The 25,379-nt window shown below is 42.7% G+C and overlaps 1 protein-coding gene across 1 annotated transcript; it reads left to right on the top strand.

Annotated features, from left to right (window-relative positions):
• The first annotated feature begins 3,862 nt into the window (after window positions 1–3,862).
• On the top strand, window positions 3,863–24,061 carry LOC123999731 (heat shock 70 kDa protein 4-like). The gene is made up of 19 exons (XM_046305761.1): window positions 3,863–4,279; window positions 18,128–18,185; window positions 18,272–18,412; window positions 18,538–18,660; window positions 18,874–18,973; window positions 19,062–19,195; window positions 19,271–19,515; window positions 19,699–19,775; window positions 19,896–20,047; window positions 20,282–20,388; window positions 20,495–20,628; window positions 20,771–20,952; window positions 21,251–21,343; window positions 21,757–21,900; window positions 22,164–22,289; window positions 22,373–22,480; window positions 22,565–22,684; window positions 22,812–22,973; window positions 23,135–24,061. The coding sequence occupies exons 1-19, from the start codon at window positions 4,173–4,175 to the stop codon at window positions 23,342–23,344; spliced, it is 2,523 nt and encodes an 840-aa protein (XP_046161717.1). The 5' UTR covers window positions 3,863–4,172; the 3' UTR covers window positions 23,345–24,061.
• Window positions 24,062–25,379: the final 1,318 nt, after the last annotated feature.

Genomic DNA, 25,379 nt, shown 5'->3' with positions numbered 1-25,379 from the left:
CTTCTTCAATTTAAGAATTGAGACCACTGCATTCTTGGGGACCTTCAATACTGCAGAATGTTTTGGTACCCTTCCCCAGATCTGTGCCTTGACACAATCTTGTCATGAAGCTCTACAAACAATTCCTGCGACCTCATGACTTGGTTTTTGCTCTGACATACACTGTCAACTGTGGGAACTTATATAGACAGGTGAGTGCCATTCCAAATCATGTCTAATCTTTCGAATTTACCACAGGTGGACTCCAATGAAGTTGTGGAAATATCTCAAGGATGATCCATGGAAACAGGATGCACCTGAGCTCAATTCCACAAGCATCTCATAAGCAAAGGGTCTGAATAATTACATAAATAAGATATTTCTGTTTTTATGTTTTATAAATTTGCTAAAATATCTAAAAACCTGTTTTCGCTTTGTCATTATGTGGATAGATTGAGGATTTTTTCCCACCCATTTTACAATACGGCTGTAATGTAACAAAATATGGAAAAAGTCAAAGGGTCTGAATACTTTCCAAATGCACGGTATATAGCGCTGTTAAGGTCATCACTAGATTATGGAAGTAATCAGCAGCTCAGACATCTTTAAAAAATATGTAATCCAGGCCCAAGCCCTAAGAATATGTTGTGGAGCACTCAGGACCTTCCCGGTGGTAGTGATGCAGGTAGCTTTGGGAGAGATGCTGTTAAAGTTAAGAACAGATGGCCGTGACATGTTGAGTAATTCTACAAGGACATAAGGTTACACATCCTACAGAAAAGGTACTCCTAGACTACTGGGAAGATGAATGAAATCTGAATACAAGCCTTGGGTGGATAGGCAGTGGCATGGCCAGAGAGATGGGGTTGTTTGGGAAGGAGTTTAGCCCCTCTGTGGTTCTTCCTGCTATCCCACCTTGGTTTCTCTCTCAGCCACTGACATATCTAGGGTTGCTTGATAGGGTAAGAGATGTTGAGGAAGGAGTAGATTCAGTTGTAGGTGAATATTTACAAACACAATACTATGCTTTCTTGAATATATTCACATATGGATCTAAGGACCCTAAAACAGACAGGACAGGTGCAGCTTTTAGTGATCCTGAGTTTAAGGTGGCAGTGAACGAAAGAGAAACAGATCATGTATCTGTTTACACAATGGAGTTGTTGGCAATACTTTTGGCTGCACAATGGGTGGAGGAGGTGAGGCCAGATAGAGTAGTCATCTGCTCTGACTCCTGTGCAGCGCTGATGAGCTTAAATGCATGTGTGTCTCAGAGCAGACAGGATGTATTGTATGAGTTTTTGCAGTGTGTGTATACAGTCGTGGCCAAAAGTTTTGAGAATGACACAAATATTAACTTCCACAACGTTTGCTGCTTCAGTGTCTTTAGATATTTTTGTCAGATGTTACTATAGAATACTGCAGTATAATTACAAGCATTTCATAAGTGTCAAAGGCTTTTATTGACAATTACATGAATTTGATGCAAAGAGTCAAGGCAATCCGCCCTGGCATACTGTCAATTAACTTCTGGGCCACATCCTGACTGATGGCAGCCCATTCTTACATAATCAATACTTGAAGTTTGTTAGAATTTGTGGGTTTTTGTTTGTCCACCCGCCTCTTGAGGATTGACCACAAGTTCTCAATGGGATTAAGGTCTGGGGGGTTTCCTGGCCATGGACCCAAAATATCGATGTTTTGTTCCCAGAGCCACTTAGGTATCACTTTTGCCTTATGGCAAGGTGTTCCATAATGCTGAAAAATGCATCGTTCATCACCAAACTATTCCTGGATGGTTGGGAGAAGTTGCTCTCTGAGGATGTGTTGGTACCATTCTCTATTGTTCTTAGGCAAAATTGTGAGTGAGCCCACTCCCTAGACTGAGAAGCAACCCCACACATGAATTGTCTCAAGATGCTTTACTGTTGGCATGACACAGGACTGATGGTAGCGTTCACCTTGTCTTCTCCGGACAAGCTTTTTTCCGGATGCCACAAACAATCAGAAAGGGATTCATCAGAGAATCATCAGCAGTCCAATCCCTATACCTTTTGCAGAATATCAGTCTGTCCCTGTCCCTGATTTTTCCTGGAGAGAAGTGGCTTCTTTGCTGCCCTTCTTGACACCAGGCCATCCTCCAAAAGTCTTTGCCTAACTGTGCGTGCAGATGCTCTCACACCTGCCTGCTGCCATTCCTGAGCAAGCTCTGTACTGGTGGTGCCCCGATCCCGCAGCTGAATTCAATTTAGGAGACGGTCCTGGCGCTTGCTGGACTTTCTTGGGCACCCTGAAGCCTTCTTCACAACAATTGAACCGCTCTCCTTGAAGTTCTTGATGATCCGATAAATGGTTGATTTAGGTGCAATCTTACTGGCAGCAATATCCTTGCCTGTGAAACCCTTTTTGTGCAACACAATGATGATGGCATGTGTTTCCTTGCAGGTAACCATGGTTGACAGAGGAAGAACAATGACTCCAAGCACCACCCTCCTTTTGAAGCTTCCAATCTGTTATTCGAACTCAATCAGCATGACAGATGGATCTCGAGCCTTGTCCTCGTTAACACTCACACCAGTGTTAACGAATCACTGACATGATGTCAGCTGGTCCATTTGTGGCAGGGCTGAAATGCAGTGGAAATGTTTTTGGAGGATTCAGTTCACTTGCATGGCGAAGAGGGACTTTTCAATTAAATTCCTCTGATCACTCTTTGTAACATTCTGGAGTATATGCAAATTGCCATCATACAACCTGAGGCAGCAGACTTTGTGAAAATTAATATTTATGTCATTCTGAAAACTTTTAGCCATTACTGTAGGGTGAAACAGATGGGGTATGTGTGATGTTCCTCTGGGTACTAGCTCATATGGGAGTAGAGGAGAATGAGGATGTGGATGTCATCGCCAAGCAGGCTCTTAGACAGCCTTATGTTGACATGGAATTGTCAATCAGTAAAGCAGAAGCCAGGGGGTTAATAAGAAATTGGTGAAAAACAAATGGCAAGAGTTGTGGAACAGGGAGAGAAAGGGAAGACACCTGTATAAGATTCTGGAAAAGGTGGGGGCAGGGAGGTCCTCAGGCCGAGAGAAGGGAGGAAAGTGTAGTCACAAGGCTGAGACTGGGACACACAAGGCTCAATAGTACATTGAAATCGGTGGGGAAACATCCGACTGTGATCATTGTCAGAAGGAGATGGAGACAGTGGAACATGTTCTACCAGAGCACCAAGTCTAGGTCCAAAAGGCTTTTTAACAGCTTCTACCCCCAAGCCATAAGACTCATGAACAGCTTACCAAAGGGCTACCCAGACCCCTCTTCTACGCTGCTGCTACTCTCTGTTTATTATCTATGCATAGTCACTTTAACTCTACCTACCTGTTCATATTACCTCAATTACCTTGACTAACCGGTGCCCCCGCACATTGACTCTGCACCAGTACCCCCTGTATGTAGCTATTATATCACTATTATATCGTTATTGTTATTTTACTGCTGCTGTTTAATTATTTTGTACTTTTATTTTCTATTTATCTATTTTTTACTTAACAATTATTTTTTCTTACAACTGCATTGTAAGCTTGTAAGCATTTCACTGTAAGATCTACACCTGCTGTATTCGGCGTATGTGAGAAATACAATTTGATTTGATTTATTTCAGTGCCAGAAATATGTGAGGGAAATGGAGCGGATTGTTATTAGATTTGAGGAGTAATGGGGTTGAAGAGCCAGGTAGGATTGAGACCTTCAATGTCTCTGGTCCACACCCCAGTCCAGTTGGAGGCGGTAATGCACCTTAAAGTTGGTTGCCAACCGCCATATAAAGTTGATAGAATAAGAAGGTCCTGGTTCAGAATGAAATCTTTCAAATAGAAAGGTTCAGAGCCAAATATCTCTTGACAGAAAGGTCTAGAGCCATCGAGAACTATTCAATTCTCGCGATATTGCATTAAGATTCCGCGTGAACTCGCAAAACCACCTTGCATCTACCGGTGTGCACCACTACCACCAGCGTACTCTGTATTGTGCTGTGGATTATGAATTCAATTTGAATTTACACTTTTGATTTAACATTATCCTCTGACTTTTATACGTCTTTCAAAAGAATTCAAACACGTTTCTGTTTAAAAAAGAAGAGTTATCTACGTCTCCATTTCATACAGTAGTAGAATACAGGCAAGGTAGCGTGGAAGATGTCAGTGGTGGGAATTGATCTGGGCTTTCAAAGCTGCTATGTTGCTGTAGCTCGAGCCGGAGGAATTGAAACCGTGGCTAACGAATATAGCGACCGAAGTACACCGTAAGTAGAACATTTTAAAACTCGTTTCACTAGTCGAGATTTGCCATCCACTTGAAACAAATACATGTGGTTTGTGAGTGGCCAGTTTCTGCGGCCTTGACAACTAACGTTAGCTAGCCATTTGGCTAACAGTTGGGTGTGTGTGTGCAGGGTAACGTTACTAGCTACTGCACGCGAGTTCCGCTGGATAGCGCTATTCATCTCGTTTTGTCTGCAATTGTAATTATCGTTATTATCAGATGGTCTTATTTCAAATTTGTATTTAACTAGATAATGGTTGCTGACTAGCAGTAAGTTATCATAAAGCGGGTGCCTACTATAATAGCTAACTAGCCAGTTAGCTAGCTCACCACTTACTGCGTTTAGTTAACACAGCCATAAAGTATTAAACCCCGCCCATTTCTACAAATTCTCTAACGAAATCTGATTTTTAAATGTAACCTTAATACTAACCGTAACCACACTGCTAACCTTACGCCTAACATTATACGAAGACCAAAAATAAAATGTTTGTTTTCAATAATGTTTACGATATAGACATTTTTACTTTGTAGCTGGGGTAACTAGTGGGAACTGCTTACTGTAGTAGCTTGCTTGCTATGTATGATGACGTCCGTTAATCGCCGGTAGGAATATTCTAGCAATTTTGCAGAGCGTAAAGCTATGTCGCAAAGTATAATGAGATGTAATGATCCCAAATCTAGTAAAAAATATATTCTTATCCTTTCCATATTCGTTTATGGCACCACTGGCAACATTTTTTATTTACAGCTAGTGTCAGACTTAGTGTTTTAGCTACATTAAATCATATTAAAATCTGTTCAAATGTAAAGATCGACTTTTAAATAATTTTATGTTTTTACATTTTCGAATGTTTGGGAATGAGAGATATATGGACATGTAGTGAGAAAGCAGCCATGCGTTTTGGACAACTAATAGACACTGCACCAAATAAAACCACAAAAAAACATGTTATGCAGACCAGTGCACCATAGCCAATCAGAGCTGCAGTAGGCCTATATGCAAATAAGCCAATTTGCCACACCAGCCTGCCATCATTGACTTTGAACTGGACTGTGTTTAGTAACAGTGCGACTTTAGAGCATTAGAACGAATTTGCCTCAAAATACACCTGAATGGATTCCTGCAAATATGTAAATACCATGGGGGGGAGTCCTACATTTGAGTACTTCAGTCCTATTGAGTAGGGTTAGGGTTAGTTGCCTATGCATGTAAACAAGATCAACAACTAATGCCAGCCAGAGCGAGATTATTTCAAATTTAACGAGGAAACGTTCGATAAACCCTCTCAAATTTTTTCAACTAGTTGGACCTCAACATAGCCCTGATAAATAATGGGGAATAGTAGCCTGCTCGTCCTTCTGCAGCTTGCCTGCCCATGCATGCTTGTCCCAACTTACATTTACATTTACATTTAAGTCATTTAGCAGACGCTCTTATCCAGAGCGACTTACAAATTGGTGCATTCACCTTATGACATCCAGTGGGACAGTCACTTAACAATAGTGCATCTAAAACTTAGGGGGGTGGGGTGAGAGGGATTACTTAACCTATCCTAGGTATTCCTTAAAGAGGTGGGGTTTCAGGTGTCTCCGGAAGGTGGTGATTGACTCCGCTGTCCTGGCGTCGTGAGGGAGTTTGTTCCACCATTGGGGGGCCAGGGCAGCGAACAGTTTTGACTGGGCTGAGCGGGAGCTGTACTTCCTCAGTGGTAGGGAGGCGAGCAGGCCAGAGGTGGATGAACGCAGTGCCCTTGTTTGGGTGTAGGGCCTGATCAGAGCCTGGAGGTACTGAGGTGCCGTTCCCCTCACAGCTCCGTAGGCAAGCACCATGGTCTTGTAGCGGATGCGAGCTTCAACTGGAAGCCAGTGGAAGAACGGAGGAGCGGGGTGACGTGAGAGAACTTGGGAAGGTTGAACACCAGACGGGCTGCGGCGTTCTGGATGAGTTGAAGGGGTTTAATGGCACAGGCAGGGAGCCCAGCCAACAGCGAGTTGCAGTAATCCAGACGGGAGATGACAAGTGCCTGGATTAGGACCTGCGCCGCTTCCTGTGTGAGGCAGGGTCGTACTCTGCGGATGTTGTAGAGCATGAACCTACAGGAACGGGCCACCGCCTTGATGTTAGTTGAGAACGAAGGGTGTTGTCCAGGATCACGCCAAGGTTCTTGGCGCTCTGGGAGGAGGACACAATGGAGTTGTCACCCATCATGGAACGGGCAGTCCTTCCCCGGGAGGAAGAGCAGCTCCGTCTTGCCGAGGTTCAGCTTGAGGTGGTGATCCGTCATCCACACTGATATGTCTGCCAGACATGCAGAGATGCGATTCGCCACCTGGTCATCAGAAGGGGGAAAGGAGAAGATTAATTGTGTGTCGTCTGCATAGCAATGATAAGAGAGACCATGTGAGGTTATGACAGAGCCAAGTGACTTGGTGTATAGCGAGAATAGGAGAGGGCCAAGAACAGAGCCCTGGGGACACCAGTGGTGAGAGCGCGTGGTGAGGAGACAGATTCTCGCCACGCCACCTGGTAGGAGCGACCTGTCAGGTAGGACGCAATCCAAGCGTGGGCCGCGCCGGAGATGCCCAACTCGGAGAGGGTGGAGAGGAGGATCTGATGGTTCACAGTATCGAAGGCAGCCGATAGATCTAGAAGGATGAGAGCAGAGGAGAGAGAGTTAGCTTTAGCAGTGCGGAGCGCCTCCGTGATACAGAGGAGAGCAGTCTCAGTTGAATGACTAGTCTTGAAACCTGACTGATTTGGATCAAGAAGGTCATTCAGAGAGAGATAGCGGGAGAGCTGGCCAAGGACGGCACGTTCAAGAGTTTTGGAGAGAAAAGAAAGAAGGGATACTGGTCTGTAATTGTTGACATCGGAGGGATCGAGTGTAGGTTTTTTCAGAAGGGGTGCAACTCTCGCTCTCTTGAAGACGGAAGGGACGTAGCCAACGGTCAGGGATGAGTTGATGAGCGAGGTGAGGTAAGGGAGAAGGTCTCCGGAAATGGTCTGGAGAAGAGAGGAGGGGATAGGGTCAAGCGGGCAGGTTGTTGGGCGGCCGGCCGTCACAAGACGCGAGATTTCATCTGGAGAGAGAGGGGAGAAAGAGGTCAGAGCACAGGGTAGGGCAGTGTGAGCAGAACCAGCGGTGTCGTTTGACTTAGCAAACGAGGATCGGATGTCGTCGACCTTCTTTTCAAAATGGTTGACGAAGTCATCTGCAGAGAGGGAGGAGGGGGGGGGAGGGGGCGGAGGATTCAGGAGGGAGGAGAAGGTGGCAAAGAGCTTCCTAGGGTTAGAGGCAGATGCTTGGAATTTAGCGTGGTAGAAAGTGGCTTTAGCAGCAGAGACAGAGGAGGAAAATGTAGAGAGGAGGGAGTGAAAGGATGCCAGGTCCGCAGGGAGGCGAGTTTTCCTCCATTTCCGCTCGGCTGCCCGGAGCCCTGTTCTGTGAGCTCGCAATGAGTCATCGAGCCACGGAGCGGGAGGGGAGGACCGAGCCGGCCTGGAGGATAGGGGACATAGAGAGTCAAGGGATGCAGAGAGGGAGGAGAGGAGGGTTGAGGAGGCCTGTCTGCCCACCCATTTAATTGATGCCAAATGCATAAGATCAACTAAGAGATGCTAACTGTAGATCAATTGTTCAAGTTCAGCATAGCTAGCAAAGGAATTTACATATCTTGCTAGCTAACAAAATGACACCTGTATCTCTAGCTGTTGCAACCAAACAACGATATGAGCGGGAAAAGTCACTCCCTCACCCACTACTCCAATGACATGACGTCCTCCCATCAGCTAGCTACCTAACATTAGATTCTGTGTTTTTAGGTTGTTAAATAAATAGCTAGCTGCATAAATAGATACGTTAACCCAGGGATGTCAAACTCAATCAGTGCACAGGCTTTATTGGGGGGGGGTAACAGCAAATTTGTTTTTACAACAACAACAAAATCGGCTGTGACCCAAAGTGACCGTTGTTTTATTCGAAAAAATATGGCTCATTATAATGTTCATTTATGTACATAGGATACTGTATATTGCATTTTAACATTTTACCTAGTGAACTGATATGACAATTTTGGCTGATACAGATATCCAATATTTTCCTTGCCCCCAACAAAAACAACACCGATAACCTATTTATTTTAAAATGTTGCATTCTTTTAAGCATTCTAGCGCAGTTAAATATTTAACACACACATGGACGCAGCGGTCTAAGGCACTGCATCTCAGTGCAAGAGACGTTACTGCAGCCCCTGGTTCGAATCCAGGCGGTATCTTATCTGACCATAGTTGGGAGTCCCATAGAGCGGCGCACAATTGTCTCAGCGTTGTCCGGGCCACCATTTGTTAATACGATTTGTTTTTAACTGACTTGCCTAGTTAAAGGTTACTCACACACCACACTGACCAACAAGTTATTTTGTTGGCAGTTAAGTATGTCCCCATTACCTGCAAAACATCATCAAACCTATTTCTTTCACTTACTGGTTGTGCTGTTTTGTTGTTAATTTGTTCAGTTTCATTCTGAACCAGGATTTCTATGGAATGCCGTTTGGGTCTTTACATGTTTATTTTTGATTTATTTCACCATAATTTAACCAGGTAGGCTAGTTGAGAACAAGTTGCAACTGCGACCTGGCCAAGATAAAGCAAAGCAGTTGTTCGACACACAACACAGAGTTACACATGGAGTAAACAAACATACAGTCAATAATACAGTAGAAAAGGTCTATACAGTATGTGCAAATGATGTAGGATTAGAGAGGTAAGGCAATAAATAGGCCATAGTGGTGAATTAATTACAATATAGCAATTAAACACTGAAATGGTAGATGAGCAGAAGATGAATGTGCAGGTAGAGATACTAGGGTGCAAAGGAGCAAGACGGATAAATACAGTATGGGATGAGGGAGTTGGATGGGCTATTTACAGGTGGGCTATGTACAGGTTCAGTGATCTGCAAGCTAGAGGTCGACCGATTATGATTTTCAATACCGATTATTGGAGGACAAAAAAGCCGATACTGATTAATCGGCCTATTTAAAAAATAAAAATAAATATATATTTTTAAATAATAATTGTTTAAAAATTGTAATAATGACAATTACAAAAAATACTGAATGAACACTTATTTGAACTTAATATAATACATAAATAAAATAAATTTAGCCTCAAATAAATAATGAAACCTGTTCAATTTGGTTTAAATAATGCAAAAACAAAGTGTTGGAGAAGAAATTAAAAGTGCAATATGTGCCATGTAAGAAAGCTAACATTTAAGTTCCTTGCTCAGAGCATGAGAACATATGAAAGCTGGTGGTTCCTTTAACACGAGTTGTCAATATTACCAGGTAAAATGTTTTAGGTTGTATTTATTATAGGACTATTTCTCTCTATACCATTTGTATTTCATTAACCTTTGACTATTGGATGTTCTTATAGGCACTTTAGTATTGCCAGTGTACAGTATAGCTTCCGTACCTTTCCTCGCTCCTACCTGGGCTCGAACCAGGAACACAACGACAACAGCCACCCTCGAAGCAGCGTTACCCATGCAGAGCAAGGGGAACAACTACTCCAAGTCTCAGAGCGAGTGATGTTTGAAACGCTATTAGCGTGCACCCCGCTAACTAGCTAGCAATTTCACATCACATCGTTACACCAGCCTAATCTCGGGAGTTGATAGGCTTGAAGTCAAACAGCAGAGCTGCTGGCAAAATGCACGATAGTGCTGTTTGAATGAATGCTTATGGGCCTGCTGGTGCCTACCATCGCTCAGTCAGACTGCTCTATTAAATCATAGACTTAATTATAATATAATAACACACAGAAATACGAGCCTTAGGTCATTAATATGGTCAAATCTGGAAACTATCATCTCAAAAACAAGACGGAACCGTTCTGTATTTTAGCTAACAGGTGGCATCCATCAGTCTAAATATTCCTGTTACATTGCACAACCTTCAATGTTATGTCATAATTACGTAAAATTCTGGCAAATTAGTTCGCAATGAGCCAGGCGGCCCAAGCTGTTGCATATACCCTGACTGCGTGCAATGAACGCAAGAGAAGTGACACAATTTCACCTGCTAACCTAGATTTATTTTAGCTAAATATGCAGGTTTAAAAATATATACTTTGTATTGATTTTAAGAAAGGCATTGGTGTTTATGGTTAGGTACGCGTTGGAGCAACGACAGTCCTTTTTCGCGAATGCAACTTGAAATCGGCCATGCCGGTTAATCGGCCATTCCGGTTAATCGGCCATTCCGGTTAATCGGTCGACCTCTACTGTAAGCAGCTCTGACAGCTGGTGCTTAAAGCTAGTGAGGGAGATATGAGTCCCCAGCTTCGGTGATTTTTGCAGTTCTTTCCAGTCATTAGCAGCAGAGAACTGGTAGGAGAGGCGGCCAAAGGAAGAATTGGCTTTGAGGGTGACCAGTGAGATATACCTGCTGGTTCGCATGCTGCGGGTGGGTGTTGCTATAGTGACCAGTGAGCTGAGATAAGGTGGGGCTTTACCTAGAAGAGACTTGTAGATGACCTGGAGACAGTGGGTTTGGCAACGAGTATGATGCGAGGGCCAGCCAACGAGAGCGTACAGGTCGCAGTGGTGGGTAGTATATGGGGCTTTGGTGACAAAATGGATGGCACTGTGATGGACTGCATCCAATTTGTTGAGTAGAGTGTTGGAGGCTATTTTGTAAATGACATTGCCGAAGTCGAGGATCGGTAGGATGGTCAGTTTTATGAGTGTATGTTTGGCAGCATGAGTGAACAATGCTTTGTTGTGAAATAGGGAGCCAATTCTAGATTTAATTTTGGATTGAAGATGCTTAATGTGAGTCTGGAAGGAGAGTTTACAGTCTAACCAGACACTTAGGTATTTGTAGTTGTCCACATACACTCGGTCAGAACCGTCCAGAGTAGTGATGCTGGACGGGCGGGCAGGTGCGGGCAGTGATCGGTTGAAGAGCATGCATAGATTTTTTTACTTGCATTTAAGAGCATTTGGAGGCCATGGAAGGAGAGTTGTATGGCATTGAAGCTTGTCTGGAGGTTTGTTAACAGTGTCCAAAGAAGGGACAGAAGTATACAGAATGGTGTCTGCGTAGAGGTGGATCAGAGAATCACCAGCAGCAAGAGCGACATCATTGATGTATACACTCGGCCTGAGAATTGAACCCTGTGGCACCCACCATAGAGACTGCCAGAGGTCGGGACAACAGGCCATCCTATTTGACACACTGAACTCTATCAGAGAAGTAGTCAGTGAACCAGGCGATGCAGTCATTTGAGAAACCAAGGCTGTTGAGTCTGCTGATAAGAATGTGGTGATTGACAGAGTCGATGAATACGGCTGCACAGTGTATTGTCTCTTATCGATGGCGGTTATGGTATCGCTTAACCTCTCTAGGACTAGCATGCCACCTGGCCAACATCCAGTGAAATTGCAGAGAGCCAAATTCAAATACAGAAATACTCATTTTAAAAATTCAGAAAACAATACATATTTAACATAGGTTTAAAGATAAACTTCTTGTGTATCCAACCACGGTGTCAGATTTTAAAAATGCTTTACGGCGAAAGCATACCTTGTGATTATTTGAGAACATAGCCCAGCATACAAATCATTACAAACAGTAACCAGCCAGGTAGAGTTACACAAGTCAGAAATAGAGAAAATTAATCCCTTACCTTTGATCTTCATAGTGCCACTCAAGACATTCATTTACTTAATAAATGTTCCATTTGTTCGATAAAGTCTCTTTATATCCAAAAACCTCAGTTTTGTTCACGTTTTCAGTAATACACAGGCTCAAACGCAGTCAAACAGGCAGACAAAAAATACAAATTGTATCTGGAAAGTTCATAGAATCATGTCAAACGATGTTTATATTCCATCCTCAGGTTGTTTTTAGCCTAAATGATCTATAATATTTCAACTGGACAATAACTTTGTCAATATAAAAGGTGAACAAGAAAGGCACTCTCTCAGGATTGCGCATGAAAAAGCTCTGACACGGCAGGGTCCACTCATTCAGACTGGTCTTACTCCCTCATTTATCAGAATACAAGCCTGAAACCATTTCTAAAGACTGTTGACATCTAGTGGAAGGTGTAGGACTCCAATTGCAGTTCTTAAGTCAATTGATACTGTAATGGCATTGAATAGAAAACTACAAAACAAAAACCTACTTCCTGAATGGATTTTCTCAGGTTTTCGCCTGCCAAATCAGTTATGTTATACTCACAGACAGTATTTTAACAGTTTTGGAAACTTTAGAGTTTTCTATTCAAATTCTACCAGTTATATGCATATCATATCTTCTGGGCCCCGAGTAGCGGGCTGTTTAATTTGGGCATGCTTTTCATCCAAAATTCCGATTGCTGTACCCTACCCTAGAGAAGTTAAGACCTTGAGCGTGGCTGAGGTGCACCCATGAACCAGCTCTGAAACCAGATTGCATAGCGGAGAAGGTACGGTGGGATTCGAAGTGGTCAGTAATCTGTTTGTTAATTTGGCTTTTACATTTACATTTACATTTGAAGACCTTAGAAAGGCAGGGTAGGATAGATATAGGTCTGTAGCAGTTTGGGTGTAGAACGTCTCTCCCTTTGAAGAGGGGGATGACCGCGGCAGCTTTCCAATCTTTGGGAATCTCAGATGATACGAAAGAGGTTGAACAGGCTACTAATTGTCCAGATTGTCTAGCCTGGCTGATTTGTAGTGGTCCAGATTTCGCAGCTTTTACAGAACATCAGCTATCTTGATTTGGGTGAATGAGAAGTGGGGAGGCTGGGGTGAGTTGCTGTGGAGGGCTGTTGACCGGGGTAGGGGTAGCCAGGTGGAAAGCATGGCCAGCTGTAAAAATGCTTATTGAAATGGTCAATTATGGTGGATTTATTGGTGGTGAAAGTGTTTCCTAGCCTCAGTGCAGTGGGCAGCTGGTAGGATGTGCTCTTATTCTCCATGGACTTTACAGTTTCCCAGAATTATTGAGTTTGTGCTACAGGATGCAAATTTCTGCTTGAAAAAGCTAGTCTTAGCTTTCCTGACTGCCTGTGTATATTGGTTCCTAACTTCCCTGAAAAGCTGCATATCATGGGGGCTATTTGATGCTAATGCAGAATGCCACAGGATGTTATTTTGCTGGTCAAGGTCAGTCAGGTCTGGAGAGAACCCAGGGCTGTATCTGTTCCTGGTTCAAGCATTTTTGAATGGGGAATACGTATTTAAGATGGTGAGGAAAACACTTGAAGAATAACCAGGTCAATATCCTTCCAGGATACCCGGGCCAGGTCAATTAGAAAGGCCTGCTCGCTGAAGTGTTTTGGGGAGCGTTTGGCAGTGATGAGGGGTGGCCGTTTGACCACAGACCCATTACGGATGCAGGTAATGAGGCAGTGATCGCTGAGATCTTGGTTGAAAACAGCAGAGGTGTATTTGGAGGGTAGGATCATATCTATGAGGGTGGCCGTGTTTTACGGATTTGGGGTTGTACCTGGTTGGTTCATTGATAATTTGTGTGAGATTGAGGGCATCAAGCTTCAATTGTAGGATGGCATGTCCCAGTTTAGGTCACCTAGCAGCACGAGCTCTGAAGATGGATGGGGGGAAATCAATTCACATATGAAGGGCACAGCTGGGGGTTACAGAGTGGTCTATAGCAAGCGGCAATGGTGAGAGACTTGTTTCTGGAAAGATGGATTTTTAAAAGTAGAAGCTTGAATTGTTTGTCTACAGACCTGGATAGTATAAGACAGAACTCTGCCGAATTTTAACAAAATATACATTTGTCCAGCCTTTGCTGCTATGCTTTCTGATGTGCATAATATACTGCGACCCTAATCAAAAATGATTTAATAACTCCAGTAACAAAAAATGTAGCTATAGGTTGTTGTAACATTTAAACTTAACATGTTTTTCATTTTTTTTACACTGCATGGATCACCAGGGTGGTGGAATTCAGCATTTCTGTATGGTGCACTCAATGTCTTGTACTTGAGTCGGCAGTATAGGCTACTGCTCAAATGTTGTAATAGGCCTACATATTTCTTCTTTGCATGGTGTTTTATTGCAGGATTTGTTTTTTGGTTATTCATTGTCAAGATTTAACTGACGCTAGACTGCAATATTTTAGTATCCTAGCTAGGACGGTGGCACGTTTGTACACTTTCCCTCTGCGCGCTGTAAACAGGACACACGAAAGCAGCACAATTGAAGTTGAATTTACAGGCGCAAGCGCAATAGGCTTAATTAAATCAAGTATACTGAACCAACTACAATTGAGTTAGTTCATATAAAATAATAATAATATATGCCATTTAGCAGACGCTTTTATCCAAAGCGACTTACAGTCATGTGTGCATACATTCTACGTATGGGTGGTCCCGGGGATCGAACCCACTACCCTGGCGTTACAAGCGCCATGCTCTACCAACTGAGCTACAGAAGGACCACCATATAAGGAAATCAGTCAATTTAAATATATTAATTAGGCCATAATTTATTAATTAAGAGCGTGACTAAGAACCAGTCAGTATCTGTTGTGACCACCATTTACCACATACAGCGTGACAGGCTGTTGATTGTGGCCTGTGGAATGTTGTCCCACACTTCTTCAATGGCTGTCCAAAGTTGCAGGATATTAAAATACATTTTTCTATTTGGCACATGTGAAGATGAAATTGTTTTTTATATTTTCACCTTACAATGAAATGCTTACTTTGAGATATTGATGGGAACTGGAACACGCTGTTGTACACGTTGATCCAGAGCATCCCAAAAATGATCAATGGGTGACATGTCTGAGTATGCAGGCCATGGAAAAACTGGGGCATTTTCAGCTTCCAGGAATTGTGTATAGATCCATGCGACATGGAGCCGTGCATTACCATGCTGAAACGTGATAGCGGTGGATGAATGACATGCCAATGGGCCTCAGGATCTCATCATGGTATCTCTGTGCATTCAGGTTGCCATTGATAAAATGCTATTGTGTTCATTGTCTGTAGCTTATACCTGCCCATACCATAGCCCCACCGCCATGCCATTATGGGGCACTCGGTTCACAACGTTGACATCAGGAAACTGCTCGCCCACACGACACCATATGTGTTCTCTGCAGTTGTGAGGCCAGTTGGATGTACTGCCAAATTCTCTAAAATTACATTGGGTTTGGTTTATGGTAGAGAAATTAACATTAAATTCTCTGGCAACAGCTCTGGTTGACATTTCTGCAGTCAGTATGCCAATTGTACGCTCCCTCAACTTGAGACATTGGTGGCATTGTGTTGTGTGCTCATTTTTGTTATCTTTAATTTCATCCCATGAAACATGGGACCAACACTGTGTTGTGTTGATATTTTTGTTCAGCGTAGATGACTCCACTGTTAACTTATTTATACTCGCTTGTGTTTCGTATTTGGCCTGCGGGCCTTGTTTGACACGTGTGCTAGCCTACTAGCCACGTTATGACTGACTTGTGATCATTGCCTTTGCTAGTTTGATTGTAATTGACCTTCCCAGCCTTAGTTACGATCACCCGTTTTTGTTTAAAATATTGTGTAATTGAAACTGAAACAATGCATCCGAATGGGTGGAGGCAGCAAGCAATGTACCAGCCCAGCTGTGATTTACAACCTGATAGATTTCTTGGTAGTTAAAGAAATAATGCTGTTGGCGAATTATATAAATCATGCATTGTACTGAATCCATCTATTCTGCCAGCAATGCCTTACTGTATTTCATTGTATTTTGAGTCAAATGGAACCTATTTTTAAAACTTCTTATAAAATTTGTTTTGAACCATAAACTTGGAATTTAATATTTGTGACTTATTATTATTAATATCGACCAAAGTATACTGAACAAAAATATAAAAAACAATTTCAAAGATTTTACTGATTTACAGTTCATAGAAGGGAATTAGTCAATTGAAATTCATTAGGCCCTAATCTATGGATTTTACATGACTGGGCCTGGGAGGTCCCTTGGGAGCCAGGCCCACTCCCTTGGGAGCCAGGCCCACTCCCTTGGGAGCCAGGCCCACTCCCTTGGGAGCCAGGCCCACTCCCTTGGGAGCCAGGCCCACTCCCTTGGGAGCCAGGCCCACTCCCTTGGGAGCCAGGCCCACTCCCTTGGGAGCCAGGCCCACTCCCTTGGGAGCCAGGCCCACTCCCTTGGGAGCCAGGCCCAGTTTAGCAGAATGAGTTTTTCTCACAAAAGGTATTTATTACATAAATAAATACTCCTGAGCACCCCCATTCCCCTCCTCAGACGATCCTACAGGCGAAGAAGCAGGATATGTAGGTCCTAGGCTGGCGTGGTTACAGTTGAGGCAGGTTGGATGTACTGCCAAATTCTCTGAAACAACAGAAGTGGGTTATGGTAGAAAAATCACATTCTGTCAACAGCTCTGTTGGACATTCCTGCAGTCAGCATGCCAATTGCACACTTCCTCAACTTAATACATCTGTGGCTTTGTATTGTGTGACAAAACTACACATTTTAGTGGCCTTTTATTGTCCTCAGCACAAGGTGCACCTGTGTATTGATCATGCTGTTTAATTAGCTTCTTGATATGCCACACCTGTCAGGTGTCTGGATTATTTTGGCAAATTTAAATGCTCTCTAACAGGAATGTAAACAAATGTGTACTTTTTGTATGTATGGAACATTTTCTGGCATCTTTTCTTTCAGTTAATGAAAAATTGGACCAAGACTTTACATGTTGCATTTATATTTCTGTTCATTGTAGTTAAAATGCTGTCAGTTCCACTTTAAGTCAATGATTACAGAGGATTTGCTAAAATGAATGTCAGTGAGTGACATTTTCTAATCCCTATATCACACATCCATATATTTGATTTACTTACTTCTTGTGGTGATTCTGATATACAGTATACTTCCACTAGTTAGGAAAACATTTAATGGATGTTTTATTGACACATACACCAGATAGGTGCAGTGAATGTGGTGTTGTACAGCAGGGCTGCCCAACCCTCTTCCTGGAGCGCTACAGTCCTGTGGGTTTTCAGTTCAACCTTAATTTAACACACCTGATTCTATGATTAGCTGCTCAACAAGACCTTAACTAGTTGAATCAGAGATGCTAAATTTTGTTTGGACTGAATGCTTACAGGACAGTAGATCTCCAAGAAGAAGGTTGGGCAGCCCTGCTGTACATGGTCAGCCATTGCTCAAGGGCACACTACCAGATTTTTCACTGTCAGTTCGAGTATTTGAACCAACAACCTTTTTGTTTCTGGCCCAATGCACTAGCCACTAGGCTACCTGCCACCCTAATTAGTAATCACCTTCGGCAGGCAGTTTCGAAATTCTTGTCATCTCTGCACCACACCTCGGTCTGAGATTTAAATCGGTCTGAGATTAAGTTTAATCAGCGTAGCAACTAACTGTGTAAGATAATTATTGTGAGCCTTTTATTAATAATGAGGTTTCGTTATACATTACTGCATTGTAAGATTTACTATACTTTGCTTGTCAGCTTAACTATACGGGTGTAGTGACATCGGCATGCAATTGGGTTGTCTACATTTTGGTGCATTAACCTCTCGCTGACATCACCAACAACTGCACACTTGTGTTGACAGTAATTGTAGTGTGCGTTTTTGCCATTGACATCTGTGTTTAGCAGTGATGACAGAAGAGTTTGGACTAAAGGGCTCTTTGGAACGTAGCCTACATTTTGGCATTGCAAGTTTTGTCCGTTGTGGCAGTTAAGCATGTAGGGTAAACAATTTGAGCACCATGCACGCAGGGAAGGATCTGTTATCAATAACATCTTCACTTTTTTTCAGAGCATGTGTGTCCTTTGGACCACGTAATCGTTCAATAGGAGCGGCAGCCAAAGGCCAGGTAAGCTTAACCCTTATCGCTAATACAATTCAGTTATTAAAGTAAAGTAGTGTGTTTGATCATGGTATTTGTTTTGTTTTTGAAAGGTTGTAACAAATTGTAAGAACACTGTTCAAGGGTTCAAGCGATTCCATGGCAGGGCATTTTCAGACCCCTATGTCCAGTCAGCAAAATCTAGCCTGGTTTACGACCTGGCCCAGTTGCCTTCTGGGTCGACCGGGATCAAGGTAAATGATCAAAAGTGAAGTATACTTTCTGATTTAGCACTTGATCCATCATGGTGGTAGAGGCTGAACAGTTGAGATATTCAATCTTCAAGACGTTTGTACTTCATTACTATACTTTTTACTAGGTGATGTACATGGAGGAGGAGAAAGTCTTCAGCATTGAACAAGTCACTGCCATGCTGCTGACCAAACTGAAGGAGACTGCTGAGACCGCAATGAAGAAACCTGTGGCTGATTGTGTCATCTCTGTAAGCAGTTTTACTTCTACTTAGGCAAGGCCCAGAGATGTAAAGATACAGAGCAGTATTTTTTTGGTTAGCAAAATGTCATTAATACAGCGACGCCTATGCCCTATTGTAACTCCATATATTTTCTAAAGAGTAAATGTTTTATCACACAGTATAAGCAGTCAAGGATGATGTTTTTGTTAAGGGTCATAATTTTTCCTAAATGTGTTCCAGGTCCCCAGCTTCTACACTGACGCAGAGAGGAGGTCCGTTATAGATGCTGCTCAGATTGCTGGACTCAACTGCCTACGACTTATGAATGAGACCACTGCAGGTAATGCCATTACCATGCCAACACTGAGCAATGTTAACTCATGTAATCTTGGTCTGAACACATTTTTCTGTCTCTTTGATTCTTCCAGTTACACTGGCATATGGGATCTATAAACAAGATCTCCCTGCCCCTGAGGAAAAGCCAAGAAATGTGGTGTTTGTAGATTTGGGCCATTCTGGTTATCAGGTCTCCATCTGTGCCTTCAACAAAGGAAAGCTCAAAGTATGTTGTTTATATGTACAAAAAAATTTTTTTTTTATAGAATAAGGCATGGAATTAATGTTCTTTCTCTTTCAGATGCTAGCTTCTGCGTCTGACGCAGCATTGGGTGGCAAAGACTTTGACGAGGTGTTGGTGAACCATTTCTGTGAGGAGTTTGGCAAGAAGTACAAGCTGGATGTGAAAACCAAGCCCAGAGCCCTGGTTCGTCTCTACCAGGAGTGTGAGAAGCTCAAGAAGCTGATGAGCGCCAATTCCTCTGATCTGCCACTCAACATTGAGTGCTTCATGAATGACATTGACGTCACTGGGAAACTTAACAGGTTGGTGAAGCAAAATACAAGTCCTCTCACCCATCACAGTACCTCTATTACATTTAGGCCATCTGCAGTGGAAAAGCCAATTGTCAGGAAGTGTTTTCATTCGGTGCCTGTGTATCATCATGATGCAAGCAGCTGCATGTGTGTACGGTATCTATTAATATCCAATGACCACTGTTGCTCCAGAGGCCACTTTGAGGAGATGTGTGCAGGGCTTCTGGCCAAAGTGGAGGCTCCCCTGCGCAACGTCATGGAACAAGCCAGTGAGTAACTGTAGTAGTACTAATAGTAGCAGGAGTATCCCTCAGCAGAGCCTGTTCATGTTCTTGCTAACACCTGGGTGGGCTGTTTAATTTGACTGGTGTGTTCCATGCATTGTTCAGAGCTGAAGAAGGAAGACCTCTACGCTGTGGAAATCGTGGGCGGTGCCTCCAGGATCCCAGCCGTCAAAGAAAGAGTTTGCAAATTCTTTGGAAAAGAACTGAGCATGACTTTAAATGCAGACGAGGCTGTTGCAAGAGGATGTGCACTGCAGGTATCATGTCATGACTCACTGTCCCCAATGACCTTTTCAGCAAATGGGCATGCTGTTTTTAGCCTCTTACGGAACTGGTTGTTATCACTGTAGTTGTCAACCTGATTAGCACAAACTATTTGCAGTAAATAACCTTACTGTTGACATGCCATGAACTACTGTATACAGTTGTTAACCAGTTAGTAATGTAGCCCCCCTGAAATGTGTTATAATGCATGTGATTGATCTCCCCAGTGTGCTATCCTGTCCCCCGCCTTCAAAGTCAGAGAGTTTTCCATCACTGATGTTGTGCCCTATCCCATCTCATTGAAGTGGAACTCTGCTGCAGAGGAGGGGTTAAGGTGTGAACTCTCTTCTTTACATTTGACATAAGCTTATTTGACACTGATTGCACTGAATTCAGATCAGCAGTGACTCTCATAATCTTCTTGTCTCCTCCAATGTCAGTGATTGTGAGGTATTCCCAAAGAACCATGCAGCACCCTTCTCCAAAGTGTTGACGTTCTACCGGAGAGAGCCCTTCTCCTTGGAGGCCTATTACAACAACCCTAAAGAGCTGCCGTACCCGGACCCCTCAATAGGTACCCAAACAAACAGGCCTGAAACTCTAGACCCGTCTAATAAGCAATAGGCTTGCACATATTCAGTTAATTATTTACTTTGAATGGTTGTCTCTAAGGCCATGTTAATCAGTGTCTAATAATCCACTTGTGGACTCCTTAGGTCAGTTCATGGTCCAGAAAGTGGTTCCCCAGGCGAATGGTGAAAGTTCAAAGGTTAAGGTGAAAGTTAGGGTGAATGTCCACGGTGTCTTCAGCGTGTCCAGTGCCTCTCTAGTGGAGGTCCTGAAACCCACTGAGGGAGAGGAGCCCATGGAGACAGACCTTGCGGGGAAGGAAGACGAGGTTTGTGTGCTTTGTTTTGGCGCGGCTTTCACAAGCCTATAATCTACCCACACCCAGTTCATTGGAAAATTATCAGCCCAAACATATTTAGTAAAATGGCAGGTAATTCAGCTGTCATGTCTGAACAAGTTAGATCTGTTCCAGGACAGATGTGTCCATTTTCTATTCCCTGTGGGAGTTTTTTCTTTCACAATGATGACTTTCTCCGATGTGTGATCTGTGCACTGTGATGCCAAGCTAACTCGTGGTGGTGTTAACTCCACATTAATGGCTAATCGAATGTTTCTCATCTCATCAGAGTAAGATGCAGACTGACCAAGATGACCAGAAAGCCCAAGGTGATGGACAGAAAGACAATGCTGACAAGAAGTCTGAGACTGAGGAAATGGAGGTAGCTAACGGACTGCGTATTTCCTTTGCTATACAGTGTGATAACATATTTTTCTACCACTGACATTCTGAGGGGATGCTTTTTGTCTAGATGTATTAATGATTTTAATTTTAAATATAACCTTTATTTAACTAGGGAAGCCAGTTAAGAACAAATTCATATTTACAATGACTGCCTACACGGCCAAACCTGGACGACGCTGGTCCAATTGTGCGCTGCCCTATGGGACTCCTAATCACAGCCGGTTGTGATAGTCTGGATTCGAACCAGGGTGTCTGTAGTGACACCTCTAGCACTGCGATGCAGTACCTTAGACCGCTGCGGCACTCGGGAGCCCATGATATAGCCTTATTTATGGGACCAGTCAGTGCACATTTATCTAAAAGGTGTATTTTTATTTATTTTTATCTTAGACATCAGAGGATGGAAAAGAGAAGAATCTAGCTTCATCAGCAAAGAAACCGAAAGTGAAAACGAAGACTGTCGAGCTCCCAATAGAAAACAGCATGCGCTGGCAACTAACCAACGACACGGTCAATCTGTTTGTGGAGAATGAGGTAATATTGTAGGATATCATGGCAACTTGTCCCATCATGAATGAATTTTAATTAGCTGAAAACCTGTATTGACATGTATGTAGTTTTACAAGCATAACCTTGACACTTTATTGTAAATCGTAAGGCTAGTGTACAGTATTTTTGTGTGACTCAAACTGAAGGTTAATGACTTGCTTGAGCATGTCAATCTTTATCTACAGCAAGGCTGTGATGGGAAGGAAAGTAACAAATATAAAAACATGTATTTGATGTGTCCATCTCAGGGTAAGATGATTATGCAGGACAAGCTGGAGAAGGAGCGGAACGATGCCAAGAACAACGTAGAAGAGTACGTTTATGATATGAGAGACAAACTGCATGGATTGTTGGAGAAGTTTGTCAGTGAATCTGTGAGTATATTGCCACTATATAACCTTACACGCATTGAAGCAAATGATGTGAAGTTATTAAAGTTAATGTTTTCCAAATGCAGGACAGAGACACCTTTTCGTTAAGACTTGAGGACACCGAGAACTGGTTGTATGAAGACGGCGAGGACCAACAGAAACAAGTGTACATCGACAAACTGGCTGAATTAAAGGTAACATTGTCGGTCAATTCATGTCTCTGGTTTTAGCATAGGATAGATTGTGTCAGGTGACTGAACTGAATGACCCTTCTTCAGAAACTTGGGCAGCCCATCCGGGAAAGATACAATGAGGCTGAGGAAAGGCCAAAAGCATTCGATGAACTTGGAAAGCATATCCAACAGTTCATGAAGATTGTAGAAGCTTACAAAACAAAGGTAATTTATAAGATTATTATTGCATAGTTGTGCACATAGTTTTATCAACCTTGAGCTACTGGACATCTAATGATATCTCAATGTCTCCCAGCACTGAAATGTTCCTTATGACTGTCTTGACACCCAGGAGGAGCAGTATGAGCATTTGGATGAGTTGGAGATGTTGAAGGTGGATAAGCAGGTGAACGACGCCATGATCTGGATGAACAGCAAAATGAACGCGCAGAGCAAACACAATCTTACCCAGGAGCCTGCTGTCAAAGTCAGAGAGATTCAGGCAAAAACAAAGGTAAGTGCTAATAATTGGTTTGCATAGTCTTTCCAATAACTGTTTTGCCTGGTCAGGTCACATGGTCAAGGAAAACTCCTGGTCCTAAAATGACATATGTTCATCCAAATGTAAAAATGTCCCAGATGTCTAACTATGATATCCTCTCTCCATCTTTGTAGGAGCTTGACTCTGCTTGCAACCCAATTGTGTCAAAGCCCAAACCTAAAGTGGAGGTCCCCAAGGATGAGAAGGCAGAGCAGAATGGGCCAGTAAATGGACAGGAGGGCACAGAGGCCCAGCCGGGCAGCCCAGAGAAGGGTGCAGCAGGGGGCACGGTGGCTCCTGAATCTGCAGAGGGCAATAAACAGCCTGAGATGGACATTGACTAACTGCTGCAGCTGCCTCTCTAACCCCTCTGACATCTTGCTGATGGCCTCTCTTTTGATTACACAATTGGACTATTCCTTTAAATACTCTGTCTGCCTTCTTGGCATGTAACACTTTACCTGTTGATATACAATGATAGTGTATTGATCAGGCTGTTTGACATAAAATACTGTAAGGCTGCAGGATGGAAATTTGTTTTCTTTGTTTTGCTTCAATGGCCATTTTGTAAGGAATGTTCAGCCCACTTCCACTGAGAATGTCATATTAAGAGGTGGTATGCAGAGGAAAGTAGTAAAGACGTTTGATGAAATTAACTATTATTGATTGGGGGTAGAGGTTCAAGCTTAGCATCATCATTATTCCCCATTGGATATGACTTACTGTGCATTTGTTTCACTTAAATCTTGCAGCTGTTGGATAAATCGATAGGACACCCTGCTGGGGAGAGATTGGATGGAATAAAGGTTAATGTAATTCAGAGATGGGTATTATAGAGGCACCAATTATCTGTCCACTATATTCAATTAGATTTGAGTTACTGTCATGCAGTATTTTTTAATGTAAGACTGTCTCTTTAAAAGCAATGGTCTGTGAGTTGTTCTCTGGTATAGACTTTTTTGTTTTTCTATTCTACAACAGTGTGGATGTGTGGGGAAGACCAGTTTGGTGCTGTTACCACTAAACCAAAAGCAAAATAAATACATGTTGGTGTCTGAGAATTATGTGAAAGATCGCTGAAAGGTTATTTGAAAATGCAATGCGGAGCGTGTTGATTTTTGACCTTGAATTCAGCAAGAGGGAAAAAACTCCATACAATTTTCTGGTCTGTCATGCAAAGCTTGTATAACACAATGTTTAGATGGTATACTTTCATAATCACATTGTATGAAAGATTAAATCATTTAAAGGTCTGTGGAGGTTTTGATGGAACAATGCATTATTTTTTGACCAACCCTCCATAAACAAAACCTACGGTGTGCAGAGAGAGTGAGACCTCACTTCAAGGTCTCAGAGCAAGTGACGTCACCGATTGAAACGCTATTTAGCGCGCACCACCGCTAACTAAACTAGCGTTTCACATCCATTACACAAGCTTCTCAAAGGCACTTCCTCCCTTTTTTCTTTCTGTTCCAACCACCATGACCTACACCAACATCACCAGTAGTATTCTGGTTGTGCTTTGGTTAAGGCTGTACTCTACAGCTCTCACAATATTCTGGGTTTCTGAGACTAGTCAAATCTAAGTTTATTGGTTGGGTACAGATTTTCTGATCACAGGTGCAGTGAAATGCTTGTTTTTAGCTCCAATGGTGCAGTCTGACTGCTTACTGTCTTGTAGTTTCCCTTATATATTGAATAACCATCCTATGATGGCCAGTCAAAAAAAGCTTTATCACTACATCAAGATAATTCCACTCATTTCCCAAAACTCTTTCCCCACAGGAGGACCCGCAGAGCCGGAGCAATTATAAGCAAGCTCACCAGTAAAGTGTGGACCTACGGAAAGAGGCATTGCATTACAGCAACACTTTCAACAATATTTATTAATGGATCATCTTTCTGCAAGTCTCTGCTGGGGGAGATTTTCAGATTACATTTACATTTAAGTCTGCTAAATGACTTAAATGTAAATGTAATCTGAAAATCTCCCCCAGCAGAGACTTGCAGAAAGATGATCCATTAATAAATGTTGTTGAAAGTGTTGCTGTAATGCAATGCCTCTTTCCGTAGGTCCACACTTTACTGGTGAGCTTGCTTATAATTGCTCCGGCTCTGCGGGTGGGAGGAAGGCTATCATCTATTATTGGTGCTTTCATGACAACTGGAGAACTTGGAGGAAAAACAAGGTCAAATCTCGATGTCAGTGATCTTCAGTTCAGAAAGTCGGAGCTCTAGAAAGATGCCCAAATTTACAAGTTGGATGACCGTTCAAAACGATTTTCCCAGTTTAGAATGTACTGAATTCGTAAGTCGGACATTTCCTAGTTGTTTTGAATGCGGCATAGAGCTAGATATATTACATTAAATGAGATAGGA

This window comes from Oncorhynchus gorbuscha, linkage group LG16 (genome assembly GCF_021184085.1).
Source record: "Oncorhynchus gorbuscha isolate QuinsamMale2020 ecotype Even-year linkage group LG16, OgorEven_v1.0, whole genome shotgun sequence".
Classification (NCBI taxonomy): Eukaryota; Metazoa; Chordata; class Actinopteri; order Salmoniformes; family Salmonidae; genus Oncorhynchus; species Oncorhynchus gorbuscha.
This window is presented reverse-complemented; position numbering and strand designations above follow the sequence as displayed.